General features: G+C 37.5%; 1 protein-coding gene across 2 annotated transcripts; it reads left to right on the top strand.

Moving 5' to 3' along the window:
- Nucleotides 1-4,109: 4,109 nt before the first annotated feature.
- Nucleotides 4,110-21,588, top strand: palmda (palmdelphin a). Of its 2 annotated transcripts, XM_079613821.1 has the most exons (9): nucleotides 4,110-4,165; nucleotides 13,044-13,095; nucleotides 13,604-13,684; nucleotides 13,785-13,903; nucleotides 14,723-14,837; nucleotides 14,997-15,021; nucleotides 15,124-15,240; nucleotides 15,553-16,407; nucleotides 20,449-21,588. In XM_079613821.1, exons 2-9 carry the CDS (start codon nucleotides 13,051-13,053, stop codon nucleotides 20,487-20,489), a joined length of 1,398 nt encoding a protein of 465 aa, XP_079469947.1. In that variant the 5' UTR covers nucleotides 4,110-4,165; nucleotides 13,044-13,050; the 3' UTR covers nucleotides 20,490-21,588. The 2 variants fall into 2 exon arrangements, with proteins under 2 accessions (XP_079469947.1, XP_079469948.1); XM_079613822.1 differs by lacking the exon at nucleotides 20,449-21,588 and having other exon boundaries at nucleotides 4,119-4,165; nucleotides 15,553-19,303.
- The last annotated feature ends 2 nt before the right edge of the window (nucleotides 21,589-21,590 follow it).

Below are 21,590 nucleotides of genomic sequence, written 5' to 3' on the forward strand. Positions count from 1 at the left end.
TTCTAATGTACAGATGTCATGTTATTTGCTGTGTGTCTGAGTGTGTAAGCGTGTGTGTAAATGTGCAGGTAGGTGTGCTTTTATCACAACCCCTATCAAAGAAAATAGAAGTGTTATTTGGCACTGTCCCAAACCCTTTGATAAAGCAAACTGAAGTGTGTGATTAAGGCTACATCAGGGGCATTAGCATATTAAAACAGTCTGTACCGGTGGTGGAGCAAATCCATTGTTATTTTTAAGCTTAAATGAGTCATGAATGACAAAGATGCATGATGGTCTTTTTTTTTTTAAGGTATACCGTATAAAGTAATAGAATAATTCACATTATTGTGTTGTAGTCTTGCCAGCTATCTGTTTTCCTATATCCATGGGCCACGGCACGGAAACGTTTCAAAGAATAGCTCTTGATGCATCACTGGAGTGAAGCAGCTTTTCAAAATGGCAAGCTCTTATCAAATTTTGCAAGGTCAACACACTTTCATTATGTGGGACGCTATTTATTTCTATGATGCTATTGCATAACTGTTACCGTAGTGCCTTCATGAGCAACACTGTGTGTCAAGCTACTGTATATTAGATCTGCTGCTGATTTTTCTTTATCTTTTGAGCAATCCTCCTGGAATGAGCATCGGATGCAGAGCAATGCCATCTACTGGAACTTTGAATAAAGCACAATTTATAAATCAATGCTGAGATGTACAAATATATTTTTTGATGTCCATTTTTTGCATGCATTTTACTTAAAAGTTTTCATTTTACTTTAGATAATTAAAATGTAGGTTCCATATTGTTCCTGAAAGCTAAAACTAGAACTTTCTTACAGTATATTAATATCCCATTCTCAGGTACTGTATGTTTGTTTGTTTTTATAGAAATGCAAGAAATTAGACTGTTGTACTAAACATTATAACACTCTATGTCTGTGTATGGAATTTTTGTCAATATTTAAACAGAGTTTATGAACAAGAGATTGTGCTTTGGCAACCATAATGATGCATCAGAACAAATAAATGAAAGGTCAAAATATAATACAGAGAAACAACATTATCATTGAGGCTGGTAAAAAAAAAGAGCTGCTCTATAGACAGGAATCCTTTCTCTTGTTCAGGCTTTAGATTCTAAATATACATAGTTACTGTCAATGACCACGTCACTGTGAGCAAATAATGACAGGCTGCTAGAATGTGGTGTACATGGCAATACAATAACATTGAACAACCGGTTTGCCTTATTCTCATTTGCAGATTAATATGGGTTGCACTTAAAGTATATAAAAAGCACTTTCTCATCTCTCATTACATGTTTCTGTTCCTTCTAAGCGTTACAGCACTTAATGTTCTTGAAGAGTAAGGTCTCTATGAAGTCATTTTGTATGACATGGCAACAGAGCTCGAAAATTAGCGCATTTCTCAGGCATCTATTTTTATGGGGTTGACCAGACCTTGGTTGTCTCACAAGAACCGTACAAATGCCTTTCTGCTGTGTAACATGTAGCACTCACAAATTTATGAGTTAAAAATGACAGGACGTGGGAAATATGATTTGGTCACAATAAATAATAACAACTCTGTGACTTTTAGAGGTACAGTATGTAACTTTTTGCCCTCTAGCTGTTAAAAAAAAACTGCATGCATTTTGTGGAAGAACATGGTTTTGGTTGTGCTTCGGCTCAGCATGACTGTGCGGATGAATATGACCCTTCACAATATATAATGCTTTATAATTAATTCTGTAAGAGAGCTATGGCAATTTGTCTGTTCAATGAAATCACTTAGCCTACCTGTTGAGTGGTTGACCAAATTTTGAGAAAAAAAAAGTTACATAGTGCAACTTTAAATTAAAAAGCAGTTTAAAATGAGTATTAGGATCATGTGACTTTTGAACACACACACACTCTCTAATATTCACAACTTCTGATCAAAACAGTGGAAAGAATCACAGCCTTATTGGATTAGGACAGAAAAGTGGGTTAAGCATCTTGGATGCCACAAATATATCAGACGTACATGGGCATTCTGTCACTTCCCAAACAGGGGAAAAAGGCCTTGAATTCTGTAGAAATTTAGAAGAGTTAAAGGTGATAGAGACAAACTAGAGGTCTCATCTCTAGAGGTCAGTAAAGCATATAAGTTAGCTAATCTGATCAGTCAGCATTAGAACATCAAATTCACACTAATTAAATTAATATGCATTTAATGAAAATTCATTCATATAAGAAAGTTACTGACACAAACATGTTTTACAATACTGCATATTATAATGAATGGAATAAAATAATCACACTGCGATTACACTGAATCATGATTAAGCATTTTTTACATTTATATTTTTATTAGTTTGTATTATATTTGTTTATTATTTGTATCTATGTTTATTATTTAATAATATTTGATATATTTATATTTTGATATATGATATTTTAATTTATATATAGGCCTAATAATAATGCATAAGGACTCTATATGTATATAATTATGCAGGGCCATCTTTGACGGGGTATATTTTATTTTTAGTGTAATGCAAGTTGGTTTTGTAAAAAATCATCAGTTAAATGACAAGTAATCAAATTAACCAGAGTTTCTTAATCATTACAACTAATACAAAGGTAACATATGTTATCAATATGCTATTTTTGAAGCAGGCTTATAGTCTGAAGATTGTTGATTTTTTTCCAGAGGCCTCTGTAAAAGCATTGGGTGCCCTCAGCTGTCACTAGGGCAAGAGCCTGTGAATGCCCCACCTCACACATACCCTAAATATCTAAATGCACGTGTCATTTGATCAGGAAGCAGAAAGTATGACAGATGCTACTGCAGGGAGGCTTGTGCAATATCCTTTGAATAGTTTTGTTTTACATTTGCAGTGTCTGTTTCTCCATGCATAGAAGAAAGAAAAAAATCATCAATACATTCAAATAAAATGTTGTGTGTTATTGCGTGGGCCAAAGCATCAATTTGAGATTGATTTAAAAGATTAGATTGATGAGAAAGATTTCAGCATTCTTCATTCTGTTCATTAGATGCAACAGTCGGAATGTCCCATCCTGCTGTGGGTTTCATTTTCTACAGCTAGTGTGAACAAACAGGAGAGTGCATGTAGGAATGTCTGACACTTGACTGCAGCTTGTGAGTCGCCCGCACGTCAAAATGATTTGTGACACTGTTTTTCTGCTCCCAAAGCAGCTCTGAAGTGTATAGCCCAATGAAAAATTTGAAGTGCAGAGACACTGCTCTAGTGTACAACCTATAGGCCAGTAAAAATGTAAACAAATTAGAAGAACAGCTTTCCAGTGAAATCATGTACTGTATCGTACTGTTTTCTGCCTTACAAAGGGCACTAACACTGAAACTTATAAATTGAATAATTTGATATCAACATTCACTTGTTGTTCAGCATTGAGCCACAGTCTAAGATTAGATTTTAGACAAAACTCAATTTAGACAAAATGCAGATATTTACAATGCCAATTTTTGTTTGTTTTTTATTCCCTATTGTGACATATATTTGAGTGAAACAGTGAACAAGACAAAATTATATAGGGCGGGACTTGATTTTGTCTATCGGGAATTGATTGGATGGTTGGATCATTGGAGTTTGCAGTGATTGACAGGTTGTCCCTCCATCGCGCCAGTAAACACGTCATTAGAGAAGAGAAAATATGTGGTTGCAAGTTATTTATTAAGTTATTTTGATTAAAAAAATTATGAGGGCACATCTTTCTTTTTTTTAAATGTGCACAGACAAATCGTTTATATTAAGCTAAATACTGCAATAGGCTATTCCATTTAAAAAAATAACAATTGTCAATTTTGATTTCATGGTGACTTTTTTTGAAAATACTTTTTTCAAAACTTTTCCAGCATTCTATTATGGTGTGTTCCTCCAAAACAATGTTGTTTCCAAAGGTTTGCTAACCTCCACAGACATCAAACAGAAGTATAAATTGACACATTCGAGCCTGCATGGGTGTGGGCTGTCGTCATTCACTGATGAAACTGATGAGACTGAACAACTGAACAAGCTCACTGGCGTTTCATTGGCTGAGGGCAGGACTGTCAATCATGCCTACAGCACCTGCGAGCGCTGTGGCCATTTAATGAGCTGCGTGACCACTGCGCGTGAACTCCGAAAACCCTTCTGGATACCGTTCGTCTTCAGCGGCCCGGTAACATAGACGTTGGAACAGGGGGGGCGGGGGGGGCGGCCGCCCCCCCCTCCCTCTAGGGGTCAGCCAGCTGTTTTATTTCGTTGTTGTTTTCGTTATATATATGAAGAGCTCTTTTCCAAAACGCGATAAACGCCATTTAAAAAAAAAATGAGTTTATCATGTCATTTTGCTGTGTACTGAACCTATTCACTGCTCCATCAACGTGTCATGCCAAAATCGCGATATTTCCTGGTTTAAAATGTACTGCAAGATGCAGTTTCTTTCCAAAACGCGATAAGCGCCGAACCTATTTTTAGCCTAAACGCGATACATCCTCTCGACCAATCAGAATTCGGGCGCGTTCTAAGCAATCAAAATAGGCGGCGATCTGAACAGACGTTTATTTAATTAATTCCTCAAAACGAGTGCTTTAAAGTTTACTAAACGCAGACTGGACAAAGATAATCACAAAAAACAACAACAAAAGAAGATTCGCGGGAGGCGCGTTAATACCAACAGTCGGATGTCAACAAAGCTGCTCCCACAGGTTTCTGTCAGGCTGAGAGGCTGTCACCGGACGATCTGATTTTTATTTATCTTGATTTTTATTTTATTTATTTATTACTGACTGACTTGCCTATTGAATATCGTTATTATCATTATTTAATAATTCGTTTTTTCATGCATATGTAGTGGACAAATTGGTCCTATTTGTTACAGGTTGACACTTTACTAAAAATGACTCTGAGTGTATTACTAAATAACTTATTGAATATTGTTATCATTAGGCTACTAGGCTATCATTACTTTTTTCAGGTTCGGCACCAAATTACAATTAGCCTAAATTACTAAATTATTTAAATGTATTTTTAACATTGTTGTATTTAAGGACTGGTATTTGTGTGTTAGGGCTATGTGCTGGACAATATTAAAATGTGTCATTATTTATTTTATTGAACTATTCATTATAGTTGGCTTTTATTTATTTCATGCATTTGCACTTGTTTAATTTATATTAATTTAAAGTATTAAAGACAAACCATATTTTTTTTGGAAACAATTGATGGATTTATAGCGTTTTGAAAAAAAAGAAGAATGGATTTATAGCGTTTTGAAAAATAAATAAATAAACTTTGAATTTATCATCAACAATATTGTTGTTTGATTTAATAATCATTGTTCAACATGTTCAGACTGAGCCACACAACCTTTTTAACAGGATAAATTGAATATTCACAAAATGTGTGGGTCTAGGTAAAAAATGTCATTTTCCTGAAAACTATTGAAATGGATTTATAGCGTTTTGGAAAAGAGCTCCTCATATATATATATATATATATATATATATATATATATATATATATATATATATATATATATATATATTGAATATGAATCTAACTCATTTGTGAATATTCTGAATTAAAAAAGGAAATATGAATACAAAAATACAATAAAAGCAGATCATCATTCATTCAGCGCTGTTGCTGCTGCGGTGTCAATGACGCGTCACCATGGAAACCAAAAATAAACATTCTAAATTACGGTAAAATAATAACGGTTGTTTTAATCTGGTTAGCATCTGAAGAAAACAACACAATGACACAAAAACGAATATCAAATTTCTTTTCAAAAGCTCCCACCACAGCAAAGCGAATAAGAGAAGGCGGGGCAGCATCACTGGATTCATTGTTAAGTGTAGCACCAGCGGAAGAAAGCCGCCGGGTCCGGGATGAGCAGCGGCAGCTGACCCAAGTGAGTGAACCTGAACCCACCACCCTCACGAGGAGTCACCCTCATCCATCCCCGTCGCCACACGCGGATAGTCAAAAATATGCAGGTAGCACTACACAGTCCTTCAGGCCTCCGGCTGATTATAATTTTCCAGTAAAAAAAAAAAGTGGGGAGAGCTTCGCACGCAGCTGTAGGGCATCCTGGTTCCAAGAGTGGAAGTGGCTGGAATATATTTCGGACAGTGATGGCATCGTGTGTGGGGTGTGCAGATCGGCTGTCAAAAGTAAACTGCTGTGCCCAACTACCACCGATAGTTTGTTTTTAAAAGATAAGGGATTTTCAAATTGGAAAAAAGCAACAGAGAAAATCAGAGACCACGAGAAATCTAAAACTCATTTAGATGCAACCCAGAGATTGGCAGCGTTAAAAAACACTCCAATAAATGCACTACTCTCTGAAGCCAAGGCAAACGAGCAGAGAACAGCGCGGAAAACCCTCGAACTTATTTTCAGCTGCGTAAGATTCTTGGGGCGCCAGGGGCTTCCACTGAGAGGGAATGCCAATCAGGATGGAGTCTTGTGGCAGCTAATGCAGGAGCGAGTGCGCGATTATCCTGACCTCGATAAGTGGCTGAAAAGGAGAGACAACTGGATGTCAAACAACATCCAAAATGAGATCCTGGAGCTATTTGCGCATGACATATTGAGAACAATTGGAGCAGCAGCATCAAAATCTGACTTTTTTGGGTTAACTGCAGATGGGACAACAGACATCAGTGGCAAAGAACAATTCTCAATCAGTCTGCAGTTTAGCAATGACCACCTAGAAGTTCAAAATTTCTATCTTGGCTTTTACAACGCCCCTGACACAACGGCTGAAACCTTATTTCTGTGCATAAAAGATGTCCTGGTGCGCCTCCATTTGCCACTGGAGCGACTGAAGGGCTACTGCTTTGATGGAGCCAGCAACATGTCAGGGAGGTTCAATGGGGTGCAAGCTAAACTGAAGGAAGTATGTCCCGACTCGGTTTTTGTCCACTGCACAAATCACTCACTGGATCTGGTGCTGCAAGAAGTGGCTCGTGAAGTCCGTCTTGTTGCTGATACGCTAAACTTTGTGCGTGAAGTCACTGTTATAATCAACGATTCAGCAAAGAGAAAAGCGCTGTATCATTCCCTATTTGGAGCCGGAGACGTTGTGAACTTGCTTGGCCTTTGCCCAACTCGGTGGTGCGTCAGAGTTGGGTCACTGTCACGTTTGCTGGCCTGCTACGGAGAGATGATACAGACTTTCAGAACCTTGGAGAGTGACAAGACTGTGAAGGGGGACACCCGTGCCAAAATTGCAGGATTGCTAGCAAAAGCCACAAATATGCGCACAGTGTTTGGTTTGTTTGCCTGCGTAACCTTATTTACCCCATGTGAAGCAGTGGCACGATCACTTCAAGGAACCAAAGTCACAGCTCTAGGATCCATGGAAGCTGGCAAACTCCTTTGCAAACAACTGGACACACTGCGAAAGGATGAAACCCTCACTGACCTTGTGTCCAAGACCAAGCAATACGCAGAGCGTTACGGCCTGAAGCCGCCACATCCAGTGCGCAGCAGCAAGACACCTGCACGCTTTCGCTATACACAAGTGGAGGAGACCAATGACATGCAAGAGTGCAGCGAAGTGGAGGGTAAGGTTTTGCAAAAACTCCTGTTTATCGCAAAAAAGTTTACGCTCGGCTCGGTGGTTTTTTAAGCAATTCGAAAAAGGAATATTTCGGATATAAGGAATATAACTGGAAATAGTTGCATTTTCTTATCAACAGTGTAAACAAATTTATCATTGGTCATACAGACAATATTAATGCATTATTATCAACTTATTTTTATTTGTGCAAACTCACAATAACAAGAAAACTTTGCATTTGTAAAATAAAATAAAACAATCAGACGCGCTTTCATGATCTCCGTGGAGCGTGAGAACAAAACCAGTAAAATCGACTTGTTTTCCATATTAATTTGTGAATATTTTGAATGTTTAATAAAGCGACAGAAGTCATAAAAAATCTGAAATGTCACAATCCAAACCTCGGAGCAGAAATTAAGGAGAATCAGAAACTCCTGTCGTTCGCATTAAATTAAACATGTGCGCACATCTGTAATGGAAACGAGTTTGTAATAAAAAATACACAATTGGTCTTTTCAGTTGCTAAGGTTATTTATGTTATATTTCTGTATTCAGTGTATCCGAACGTGTGGAAAAGGGAGATGTTTGAGGCGCTGGACCTGGTGCGCTCTGAAGTGGAGAGGCGTTTTGATCAGGTCGGAATCCAAGTTGCTGCAGGGCGAGAGCAGGCGATCATTGAGGCAGCTCAAGGAAAAAAAGTTAATGTGACTTCCCTGAAACTCACCGGTTTTACAAGAGATCGACTAAGTCATGAGTTGGACATGCTGCGGAATATCTGTACAGGGCGTGAAGTTAACACAATTCGGGATGTTGTGTCCATTCTCCAAACCACGCAACCACAAACCCGTTCCATGCTGTCAGAGGTGGAAAAGCTCATCAAACTATGCCTGTGCCTGCCTATATCTGTCGCTGCATCTGAGCGCTCCTTCTCGGCTTTGCGCAGGTTGAAAACCTGGCTGCGTAACACCATGTCACAGGAGAGACTAACGCACTTGGCCATTATGAATGCCCACAGTGATCTCCTGGATGAAATCGATGTCTCGACTCTGATAAAAAATTTTATAAGTCGAACAACTGAAAGAAGATCCACCTTTGGAAATGCATGAATACATTTTTTTTTGGTTTAATGCACTTTTTGAGTAGCGTGTCTAGCATGTTCATAGCTTTTGACCGTCAATGTTATTTTAATAGGGCTATATGTTCGTTCAGTGGCTTGATATTAATGTCCATCCATCCATCCATGTTCCAAACAATATGAAATTTGTGAATTTGAACTTGTGAAAATAAAACAGCTCTCCCTCGTTTATTTCAGGGGATCTATTTAATTACCATTTGTGCATTTCATTCATTGCGCCTTGACACCAGTTCAGTCCCACAAATCCGCGACCATAACACGTAGTGGCTAATTCGTACTAATTCATACGACCTGACTCGTACGAATTTATACGATTTTTGCTAAAACGTACATATTTTACGAGTTGCAAATTCGTATGAATTCATACGAATGACCTACTCCCGACCCCGCCCCTAAACCTAACCGTCACGTGGGTTTAGACAAATCGTACGAATATGTACGAGTGAGGTCGTACGAATTCGTACGATTTAGCCATTTTTTAATCACTCGTACAAATTCGTACGAATTGGTCGTGAGATAGTGTTGCAGGCTATACAGACTCCGTGTAGGCCTGATTCGCTCTTTAGTTGTTCTTTTTTCTTTCAAAAATACAACAAATGAAAGCGTTTATCTGTAAGACTGATGAGAACTATTCATATACATTCATAAATCAGTCAATTTTGTATTTTATTATGAGAAGACATTTGCAGTAAAAACTTGAAATATAAATTCTCAGAAAATGCATTTACCAATATATTTAAACGTCTGTTTATAATAATAATAAAGGAGTCCAGACGTTGGAAAAATATCAGTCCTCCACATAGCCTACGTTTTATATTTAATATGAGGGAAGTATGCATGCATGATGAAGAAGAAGAATAAGAAGCTAATTCTGTCAGTTACACTAATCATATAGCAAAGTAATTCTTTCCACCGGATGAAGAAAGGTTGGCTCTCCACAGAACATAATATATAATTGCATCTTATTTTTCCTGTTCGCATTTATGAGGACAAAACAATGTTACGGACGTCACGAGTCAGTTCAGTTTATGACCCTGCTCTGCGTAAATGCATTGGCTCTTTTGACGCGTTTTGACAGATTTCATTGAAGGTAAATTGGAGCGGCCACACACGCAGCTGTGCGTACACAGACGTGAAGTCATAAATTGAATCAGGATAACACAGCGTACTATAGGCCTACACTCACCCCCCCCCCCCCCCCCTCCCCTCAAGAATCCCGCCCCCCCTCTCACAATATAGTTCCAACGTCCCTGCCCGGTAAGTGTGTTCTCTGCTATTTTACTTCTTCTTGTGGATTCACAGACAATTTAGCCTACTGATGCCATAATATGAGTAGGGTTTGTCTAAAGTTTTTGTAGTATTAATTAATTTGTAAAATGGGTCTCGATCATCTCAAATAAGGCGGCAGAATTCTCCCGTCATTTCTACGAATCCTGTAAATTGGGTGACATTTAGTTTCGAAAAGTTTAAACCCTCAAAAGTCATTAAAAAGAGTTTGTCATTAAAATATTCTGACATATGGAAACTATTTTATTTTCAGTCCGTTTGAATGCTGACAAAAATGTGAGCATGTTTTATCATTATTAGGCTAATGTTTTTTTCTTTGGGGGGTCTTTAAATACTAGTTTTATAAAGTATGAGATGTTCTTAATCTTTTTATATTCAAATAGGCCTACAATAACTGTATAGTTCCTGGATGTTTGTCCAGTCAGGAGGATATTGAGCAGATGCCACAACAGGAGATTTACATCTTAACTGACTGGTGATCAGATTAGAGGAGATTAGAGAGAAACTTCCTCTCGGCTAAAACTGACAGGGGAACTGACCATGTGCAGGAGCGGCCTGCAAAGAGTATCATATTCATGTGATTGTATCTGCCAATCAGCTTGTTCAGTTTGCTTTGGGTCTCTGCTGAAATGTTCCTATATGCCATATAAAGCTGTCAGCTATAGTAACCCAAACTGTTTATATATGTACTTGTATTGTCACTCTTAGTTTTCATATAGGCAAATGCAAATGTACATGTATCTGGTTATCTTTGCATTTCTTTGGGGTTTTAAACCCTGACCTCATCAAGGATCAATTTAAAAACATTCAGATAGGCATGAAGGTATTTGTTCATAGCCTAATTTATTGCTCATGTTATCCATTCTCTACATCAGCTTCACAAGTGTTTTATCAGTTTGATCCGTTTCAGAACAATTGGTGGGTTTTCGTGGCAGGGAGATGAACAGAGACCTAGTGCTGGTGTCCCACAACCTCAGACTCATTAGGCAATGTACCCCTGGGTGGCCTTGCTATTTTTAGATGTGCCTTAGTCTAGTGAAATTCTGGAGCATAAGGGGTTCGATAGGGGTCTGTAGATGGATGTACAGATAGATAGATAGATAGATAGATAGATAGATAGATAGATAGATAGATAGATAGATAGATAGATAGATAGATAGATAGATAGATAGATAGATAGATAGATAACTTGATAGGTTGTAATGGGAATTGTAGTTTTATGCTAAAAAGCTTTTATGGTTAAGGGCCTGTGGTTTCTTTAAGACTATAAAAAATGCTCGGTTGTTTCAACCCATTTCTGGGTCAAATATAGACTAACCCAACTGTTGGGTTTAAAATTGTACAGTTTGGTTTGTCTATATTTGATTCAAACATGGGTTGAAACAACCAAGCATTTTTTAGAGTGTAAAGTATATACAAAAGTTGTAGAAAAGTTTAAGATAAATTTTTCTTTCAAACAAAAATGTATAGGCATAGTCAATTTTACTTAATTTGTGTGTTGAAAGAAACTTTAATTTAGCAAGAATGAAGCATTTTAATTAAAAAGTAACGGCAAAGACTTTTACATACATTAACCTTTTTTAACTTTGGAACTTTCTATTCATCAAAGAAGAACATGTATCACTGTTTTCACAAAAATGTAAGCAGCACAAATGTTTTCAAAGTTGATAATAATAAGAACATTTTCTTAGAATGATTTCTGAAGGATCATGTGACTGAAGACTGAAGAAAACCTCTAGTTTAAATTGTAATAATATTTCACAATATTACTGTTTTTACTGTATTTTGATCAACTAAATGCAGCCTTTTAAAACATTAATACTGACCTTAAGCTTTTGAATGGTAGTGTATAGATTGATTAATTTTTTTATTGTGCGTTAATATTGATTGCATATACATAAAGCGGTTTCTCTTGCGAGCTTTTAGAATATGTCACTGAAATGAACATTGTAACATTGAACTGTGGGCAGTGAGAGGCCTTATATCTAAAGCAGATGAGCAGGGTTGTGTTGAGTCAGCGCTGGATACTGTCTATGTATGAAGCAACAGAGACATGAAGTCTGGACTGGAGTCGGTCTCACATATCCTGGGAAAAGAAAGAGCAGCCTGGAGACCCGCAGACACAGGCCCTTCTGTCACTATAACATGACAGTGTTACATTTTCAAATACTTGTGTTGGTCAAAAACTTGTAACTGAAGTATATTTAGCACAGACACAACTGACAGGGTATCGGAACGGAAGTAGATGATGTAAATTGAAATGATATAGAAAGTGACGGTCAACTGCAGTGTTTTCTGTACTTTTCCGCTGCTAAATCTACAGCGTCACAGCAAAAGAAAATGTATTTTACCCTATATCAGTTAAAAGTATGGTAAAATAAAGCAAAGACAGAATGTCTTTCAGTTGCGTTGTCTTTGTGGCCGCATGCAAAAACAAACATGCAGGACAACCATTATAGATTTATGAGGTCAAAAAGTCAGCGTAACTTTCATAACTGGATTACACATGCTAATAAAACATAACTCTTTAAAATGCTGGTCTATGTATTGCATACCTTTGCGATGTTTCATACTCTTGCATTGCACTGATGTGGGAATCACTGCAAGTCACATCTGGCCAGTTGTAAGAGATATTTAACTGAATGAAGCATGAAGCTACTTCAAGGGGCAAGTTCTAGCCTAAGGCCTTACTTGGATGTCTATTAAACTAGACAATATCTACAAGGGGTCACCCACTCAGACACGGGCAACCAAATCCTGTCAGGCAGATCATTTATGGTGCATTGCAGAGACTGTTTTACCACTGCTGCTATTCATGGAAACAGTGATCTTTAGAAAGCAGGAAGCAAGTGGTGATGAATGGACATGAACTAATGTATCAAAATATCAGTGTCACTGTATGGAGTTTGACCTACATATCGGCCAACACCCTTTTGAGGCCCCACTAGGATGATGATTTATACTGAACATATCCAGGGTTTTGCTCATCTATCTCTTTTTATCTCTTATAGTGTCATATAAAGGTAAATTAATCTTTTTGGGTTTTTTTTTTTCTTCTTCCAGAGGCAGGATGGAGGAAGCAGAACTCGTAAAGGAGCGACTTCAAGCTATTACGGTAACCTTGCATGGGTTTGTCTACTTGTTTCAAAGCTCTCTGAAATACTTGATTGTGGTTGGTTAAATGCCGCAATCTGTGCTAAAATATTTTTGAATGATGATTGCTAAACAGTATCAGTGTTATTTTAGTGTTATTCTTTTTTTTGTATTATACACTTATTTTATTAATATTTTGAATTAACAATTTTTTATATTTTAAATTTGTTTTACAAATTGTTACATGCTATTTTACATAATGTATTCATATTAAGCTTTATATATATATATATATATACTCATATTTAGCTTTATATATTTATTTCCGTTTTAGTAGTTCAACTTGATAAGACATTTCTAAATGTAATTTGTTACGGGGGGTTTTTTTTATCTAATTTGCATTTTATTTCAGCTTTATTATTTTTCAACAATGAAGTGTATAGTTGACATCAGGCAACCGCTTTCCCATCACATAGATGTACTACTGTTTTTCCATGTCTCTATTTGGACACGTGTCCATTTGTCCACAGAATAAGAAAAAGATCCAAGAGGAAATTGCCCACAAACGGCTTGAGATTGACAGAGAGAAACTGAAGCTTCAGCATGTTAAGGTACATTTTTGATGTTAGAAGTATAGTGTCATTTTCATCAGCATTTTTCTGAATTATAAGGGTCTGGAATTTAAAGTATGTCTCTATGTGTCTTTTATAGAAAAGGTCCATGCGAGATCTGTGGCTCATGGATGGGATGAACAGCAGTAATGCACAGGAAACCCAAAAAGCGCTTGATGATGCCCAGCAAACGAAACACCTCAAGAGTAATATATATCGGTAAGGCAAATTAATTGTGTTGTGCCTTATTGTACTTTTAATTTCAATGATTTCATTACTGTAGTTTTATTTAAACCATATTCACCACAAGAGTGGCTGTTGATCCAAACACCATTTTGCTATTTAAGATTTTTCCATAAAGTATGTCAGCTAGTTTGTTGAGATTATCATAGCATATCTGGCATTCTGGCATCTTCTGAATACAGTTAAAACATTTTCAATCTGAATCTTTTGTATTTCGCTTGAGGGGTTGGCCTGATGTTTCTCAGCTAATGTTATTTGCCCTGTGGTGCCCTAATAAAATCTTTTAGAGTGAAGTATGAGGCAAGCGGTGTGCAATGCTTTGTAACCGCATTGCATTGTAGTAGCAATGAAGTCAGAGAAGGACGCTTAAAAAATCTCTCCCCATGTCCTTGAGAAGCTGCTACATGCAGGTCACACAACCTGGTACAAATATTGCTGTTGGTTTCATTCTTTGCGGGTGTGTTAAATGATTTTGGCCGATGGTGATTCTGACTGAACCTGTCGTATGAGAGAATAAAATTATAATGTCTGTTATTAAATATTTGTTTATAATGCTTTCATACCCTCTTAACAACTCAATGTGTATTTAGCTCATTGGATCTAGCATGTCTATACAGCAAAAAGTGTAAACAGAGTGACAGGCTTTGTCACTCTTGTGTGACTTAACCCGGTAACAGAGGCCAGTGTGTGCGTGTGCGTGTGCGTGTGCGTGTGTGTGTGTGTGTGTGTGTGTCGACGAGAACTCTAAAAAACGGAAGATTTAGAAAGCAATTATTTTTTACAAATTCTCTGTAGGATAGAGAAAGAGATTGAAGCGTTGGAGAGAGAGGAAATTAACATCTCAACAAATGAGGGGCTGATTCTAAAGAGGCTAAAAGTCATTGAAAAATCTCCAGAGGACATCATTAAGGTACAGTGCTTTTGTTATGGTTCATTTAAAATAATGAGAAACTGTGTATTTTGCTTTAATTAACTATATATCTATATATTACTTTTTAAAATAGGCTTTATACAACTGAAAATTGAAGACACTTTATATTAGAAAATTATTCTGTTTGTATCCTCACAGGCAGTGAATGCAGATTTCATATCAGGTAAATGCTGTAAAATTACATCACAATAACAATGTTTATGGAACATAAAACTGTTTTTTTGAATTCTGGATTATTTATTAATATTGTAACTTTTTTTCGCAGACCCGATCTATATATATTCAACAATTCCAAATATGCTAAAGCCCAGCACACCTCTATTAAATCAGAGGAAGAAACAAGACCTGGAAACTGAAGCAAAAAATGATCAAGCCAAACCTGGTAAACTGACTTCAAACGTCTTCAATATATTTCTATAATGTAGAACTAGCAAAACATATCTCTTAAAACAGGGTTTCTCAAACTGGGTTTCACAAATGCCTGGGAATAGCAGGGAGTTTGTGAGTTGATTCATTATTGAAAGCTAATTAATTCAATCATAATTTTGACTAAAAGTTTAAATAAAAACAATCAAAATGAAACATTTACTAAACCAAGATAAAAAATAATAATATTTGTACACTTTCATGGAAATGGACATATCTTAAAAAAACATATATGGTATATTACACACATTCCATTTGTCTCTTACAGCTTTGTTTGCCATGGAAATTAATGTTCAGAAGGACTTGCGCACAGGGGAAAGCCAAGTGCTGTCCACCTCCGCCATTTCTCCCCAAGAGCTCCAGCAGAGAGGCATCAAAGTCTACGACGATGGCCGGAAGTCAGTCTACGCCTTACGCACGGACGGTGACCAGCCTGGTGCAAACGGAGTAGATGAACTCAGTCCCGTGGAGGTTGAGGAGCTGCTGAGACAGGCCTCTGAGAAAAAGAAGAGGTCCAATCAGGTTCAAATGGACCCTTCTTATCCCTACAACATCTCCCATGAACCACAATCAGACCCCAACAACATAGAGAGCCACAAACCCAACGGACTCCAAGATCCCTACAGCATCGACTTATCTGCATGGCCCGAGCTTGTGTACAATGATGCTGTTCGCTATCCGGAGGACGCGGGTCATAGACTTCCACTCCTTCCAATGCCTGATTATAATGAAAGACCAGACGAATACTATCAAAACGGCAATGGGAACAACCACAGCCGTGAGTTATATAGAGAGAAAAGACACGCACATGGACAATATTACAACCGAAGAGAGAGCAACCGGGTAACGCAGAATTTGGATTGTGACATCAGAAACCACAGCCTGTGCTCGGCCTACTCTGAGGACTCCAAAGTCAGCATCCTGAACGCCATGCCATCGGACGAGCCTGTCACCATGATCTTCATGGGCTACCAGAATGCCGAAGATGACAGCCAGAGCTATGAGGGCTCAGTTCGGGCAGAGCTGGTAATCGTTGGAGATGGTGAAGATGACAAAAACGCCTTTTCCTACTCTGCCGGATGGAAAGGCAAAAGAGAGGGCACAGAGGACCCATCAACTACAGGTACTCGTAAGATTAAAAAAGTCAAAGAGAGACACAAGCACTGCTGTGTGCTGATGTAGTTGCACTAACACTCTATCAGCTCTTCTATGATGCAGCTTCTCACCAGACTGGCTTTCCTCACTCTGCATGCTGGACACTGCTGTGGTTTTCAGTTTTTCAGTGTCTTAAACTGTCCTTCATGTTGTCATTTGCTTATGTTGTCTGACAGTGTTTGTAAAAACACCTTGTCGTATATGTGTAGCTTTAGAGCGGGGGTCTTCAACTGCAGGGTCCAACAATTATCATTAAGTCTCAAAAAAAAAATTGTGAAAATGTGTTGAACAAAGAAATCGATAATAAGTCAAGTAAAAACAAATCTAAGGTCATCTAAATACACTACAGTTTAAAAGTTTTGGGTCAGTAAGAGTTTTTAATGTTTTTAAGGAAGTCCTTATACACACACAGGCTACATTTATTTGATCAACAATACAGTAAAACCAGTAATATTGTGAAATATTGTTTTCAATTCAAAATAACTTTCTATTTTAATACATTTTACAATGTAATTTATTCCTCTAATGGCAAAGCTGAATTTTCAGCATCAGCTCTCGTTCCCTCTCAAGGAACTGGGGTTATATTCATAGACACTCCCCTTCGAGGGAACTCACCGCTGCGTCATAACGTTGACGCTATGAGAACGTTAATACCCACTTCGCCATGCTGAACAAGCACCTGCTTCACTAAGCTGTGAAGATATGCACAATCATAGTGAGCCAGTGTCAATAACCCAAGGGACTCACACTGGAATTTAATATATCAAAGTCTGTTCAGGCGCATAACCATGATATGCAATGCCCTTAATAACTAGAAGATCTAGCGGCTCAGCTAGTGACATTCCCGAAGCTCAATGTTCTAACTAACCAGGTAAATTCCATAACAGCCCAACAATGGATGAGATGCAGAATTGCTATCGCAACTCTAAACATCCTCAACCCGTTACAACCTCTTAAGCACTAGGAACAGCCTTAGCGAAGGGAGCATGAGGTAACTCCTCAGCAGGCTGATCTCCAGACCTAAAGTTCTGGAGAGGGCGACAGAGGGCTAAGCTCTATACCCTTTGCCTCATTGGCTAATAAAGGCCTATTCCCACAGCTTTAGTGAGGAGGACAGAAAGTGAGCTGCCACAGCACAATCCCACCTTTATACTCTGTCTTCATTCTCCTCACGAACCTTTAGGAAATGTGTTACATAGTTCCACTATGACCACACTATCACCATGTCCAAACTGGAGGGGCGACAGATGAGGAGTCTGGGTATTTGCCCGGTCTTCCTAATCAATACAGGTCCAAGGTATATAAACGCTTCCATCATTAACACTTCCAGGTCCAAACTGGAGAGGCGACAGATGAGGCAGTGGGACGCCTGTGGTGGTGTTGCCCAGTCTACCTAGCCTGTACCAGCACTAAAGACACCTTACCAAGAAGACTCACAGAGCCCTTCACACTTGATATCACTGTCAAGGTCTCAGCATGATGACCCTCTAGAGTGAGAGGAGGCTTATCTATGCTCTACCCTACATACACTCTGGGGAGACTAACTGATGAACTGATGATATCAATGGATCGAAATAGGAAAGCATAAAAAAGGGAAACTCCCCTGTCAAACTCATCCACCAGTTTATATCCGTGGTCCCCGTGATCAGAACCACCGCGGTGCCTCTGCAAACACAGGGTCTATGACGTGATGTGCAGTCGCTCGATTCTGATCCCTCAACAACAGAATCAAGCGAGAGCAGGACTCATTGCAGTGCGTGCATGACAGCACTCGCACTGCTCTCAAGCTTACATTGACAGGCGATATCTTCACACACACACACACACACACACACACACACACACACACACACCTACACAAGCGGATCCTGAAGTCAAAGGGCTGATGAAGTCTAAGGCAGGACTATAAATAAGGTTTATACTCACGGGCTGCATGTCATAGGGCTGCAATCTGCCAGTCAATTGCCGTGTTTCCACACCTGCTTGGGGTACATGACCACACCGGTCATGCCTGGGGGCGTTCGCATAGCGTCAACGTTATGACACAGCGTCTCATTCCCTCGAAAGGGAACAGTTGTGCTGCTTAACATTTGTGTGGAAACTGTCATACACTTTCTTCTCTAACGAATAGAAAGTGCTAAAGGACAGCACTTTTTAGTCTTTACAGTCGCTTTTGATCAAGTAAATGCATATTTGCTGAATAAAATCATGAATTAAAAAAAAACACAGAATATCTTTGAGGCCAAACTTTTGAACGGAAGTGTAAGTCATTGTACCTCTCATATTAAGATGTACATTTCATTTATATTTTAATTGCACCTAATACACTTAATATGTGATTCTGATCATTTGAATTAATTTGCAATGTAAATATTATAAGTATGTAAATGCATGTATACAGGCCTATACAGTATACATGTTATTAATGGTTAAAATACCTCAATTAAATTGTATGCAAAATGTGCGCACTATCCACCAAGGGCTCCTTGACAAAAAAAAAGACCCCTGATTTAGAGCTTTACCTCCCTCTAATGGTGGAAGGGCAGAAATGCACTTCTCTTTCAAAATAATACATTAAGAATGCAATAACTCTTATTTGTTTTCACCTGCCAAACGTTCTATGCTTCAAACTCTCTACTTTCTATATTTATTTTTTCATATGTTGCTTATAATTTCCTCCCTGTGCTTTTGCCGCTTTCAACAATAAGCATGACAGCATGCCATCTGCTGTGACATGAACAGCCATGCATGCTTTGGATTGTGTTTCTTTTCTGTCATGCATCCTTTCTTTTGCTTTGACATTGAGTGTATGAGAGTGTGAAAAGAGTGAGAGATTAATCTTTGTAATAAAACTGATTGAATGAGTCTTGTTTTTTTTTTGTTTTTTTTATATATATTCTAATATGTTGTATATTAATAACTAATAATAACAAATTAACTATTAATATCCTAATAGTTCGCCCAAAATGATAATAAATAGGTTTTTATTATTATGTAAATGAAATTATTTAATAATATTTTGAATTAGATTTTTTTATATTTTCAGTTTTCATTATAATTTTGTTTAAGTTTTAGGAATTCTGTTGTGTGTTTGTCTTGAGTTTTTTTTATTTTTAGCTTCAATTTATTTTTATTTAACTTTTACTAATTTTAGTACTTCAACAGAGTTTTTTTTTTAATGTCAAGACCATTTTTTTTTTTTACTGTTTTCATTTTATATTATTATTTTATTTCATCTTTAACAAAACATTTTTTTAATAGTTTTAGTTTAAGTGTACAAGTTTTTTCATGGAACACAAAAGCTTGACAGCCGCTGTCATTATTACTTTTGCAGAATATTCATTTTTGAGTGATCTATTCCTTTTTATGCTGAAAAACAAACGGATGACGACAGCATCCACCTACACAAATGTTGCATGAAAAGATAAGTGACTCACATCTTTTGAGGCCACAATAACTTAAAGCCATTATGGCAATATGTTGCTGATAGACTCAATATAAATGATGTCGTTTAACAGTATGCTTTATCAACAAAAAAAAAAAAAATATATATATTAATATATAGGGGACACTCCCACACATGGCCCCCTCTCTGTCATCTCTTCATTGTAAAATACGCCATCCAGCCCTGTCAATCTTCTTCAGAAACACACTTGGAGCGCTCCAGTGGTGGGCAGATAATTTGCTGTGCATGTCTTCCAACCTTAAGAGGCTTTTAAGAAGGCTGGGTGGTGTGCTTGAAACACTCTTATATAATCAATCTTGGGGATTATATAAATGGGGATAGCTTGTTTCATGAGGACAAATGTCTTTATAGCTTGAGTTATTAAGATTACCCTTTTACTTAAACTGCCCGTGCACAAAAGATGAGTCAGTGAGGAGGTGGAGCACTGCCGACAGGTCTCAGAGGAAAGCTATGGTGTGCCTCAGCTGTCCAGTAACTTCTATTTGGTTGGGAGGATAGAACCGAGCTGCTAAATCAATGTCTTTTCTCTCATGCTCCCAACAGCATTACAGATCCAGATGGAGAAACTGGGTCAAACCGCATAGTGCCCGACACGCACATTTTGTGGAAATCACACCCTGCGAACTCTGAGAATATTTTACGATTGTCCGAACTGGCCAGCAAGACAAGAAACATAGATCAACATCTCGGCGGAGTCTTCTGACAGTGAAAGGAGGATGTGCTATTAACACTTTTCAGGAAAAATAGTCTATAAATCTAAACCGCGTAAGATTTTGTGCCTCTGTCAGTTTCTTTTATTCATAATGGTGCTTCAAAGAAATATAACCCACACATATATCTGCTGTAAATGACACTGACTGATTGAAACGTCCAAAAAGGAAGATATTGTTGTCATTATGATATGTCACAGTCTGAAGCTTCCTTTCAGATGTGTTCTGCTTGTTGAGCAAAACCCAGAATGACAGTCAACCCTCGTGATGTGTGTGTGTGTGTGTGTGTGTGTGTATGTGGCTGACAGCTGTTTGGGACACCTTTATTATCTGTGCTATAATGAATGAATATTTCTGTTGTGTTTTTGTGTGGATTTTGTTTCATTGGATGTCCATGTCAAAGTCAGATTAGTGAGCCCATTTTCACTGTTAATAAGGGATAATTGTATTTTTTTGTTTTTATTTAGATAAGTGTTACCTTTATTAAAACAACTAAAAAATTAAAGGCATAGCTAAAGATTACAAATCTGTCAACATTTTTTCAACCTCATTTTATTGAACTTTCTTTCTTCTGATATTCTAAGCTGATAATTTATTTCTTTTTTTTAAGATATCTTTCAATATTAATGAAATATTTGACATTTCTGATATATATCATATAGTGAAAGTGAATGGGGACCAGGGATAGTCTTAGTCTCTATTCATTCTCATTATGGGAAAAAAGCAGCTTGGACAATCTGCTAAATAACTACTTTTGTGTTTCACAGAGTCATACAGAGTTATTGTAAAATGAGGGTGAGTAAATTATGATATAACTGTCCCTTTTATGAAACAGCCTATCTGACAAATATGTTTGATGCATAAACACCCTATAATGTTGTTTTTTGGTCCCCCTGTAGTTTGCAAAAGTGATGGTAGAGAGAAAAAATAAATAATAAAATACTAAATCAGATTAAAGCTGATCCTTTAATACAC

Source organism: Phoxinus phoxinus (assembly GCF_949152265.1).
Source record: "Phoxinus phoxinus genome assembly, chromosome: 5".
Taxonomy (NCBI): domain Eukaryota; kingdom Metazoa; phylum Chordata; class Actinopteri; order Cypriniformes; family Leuciscidae; genus Phoxinus; species Phoxinus phoxinus.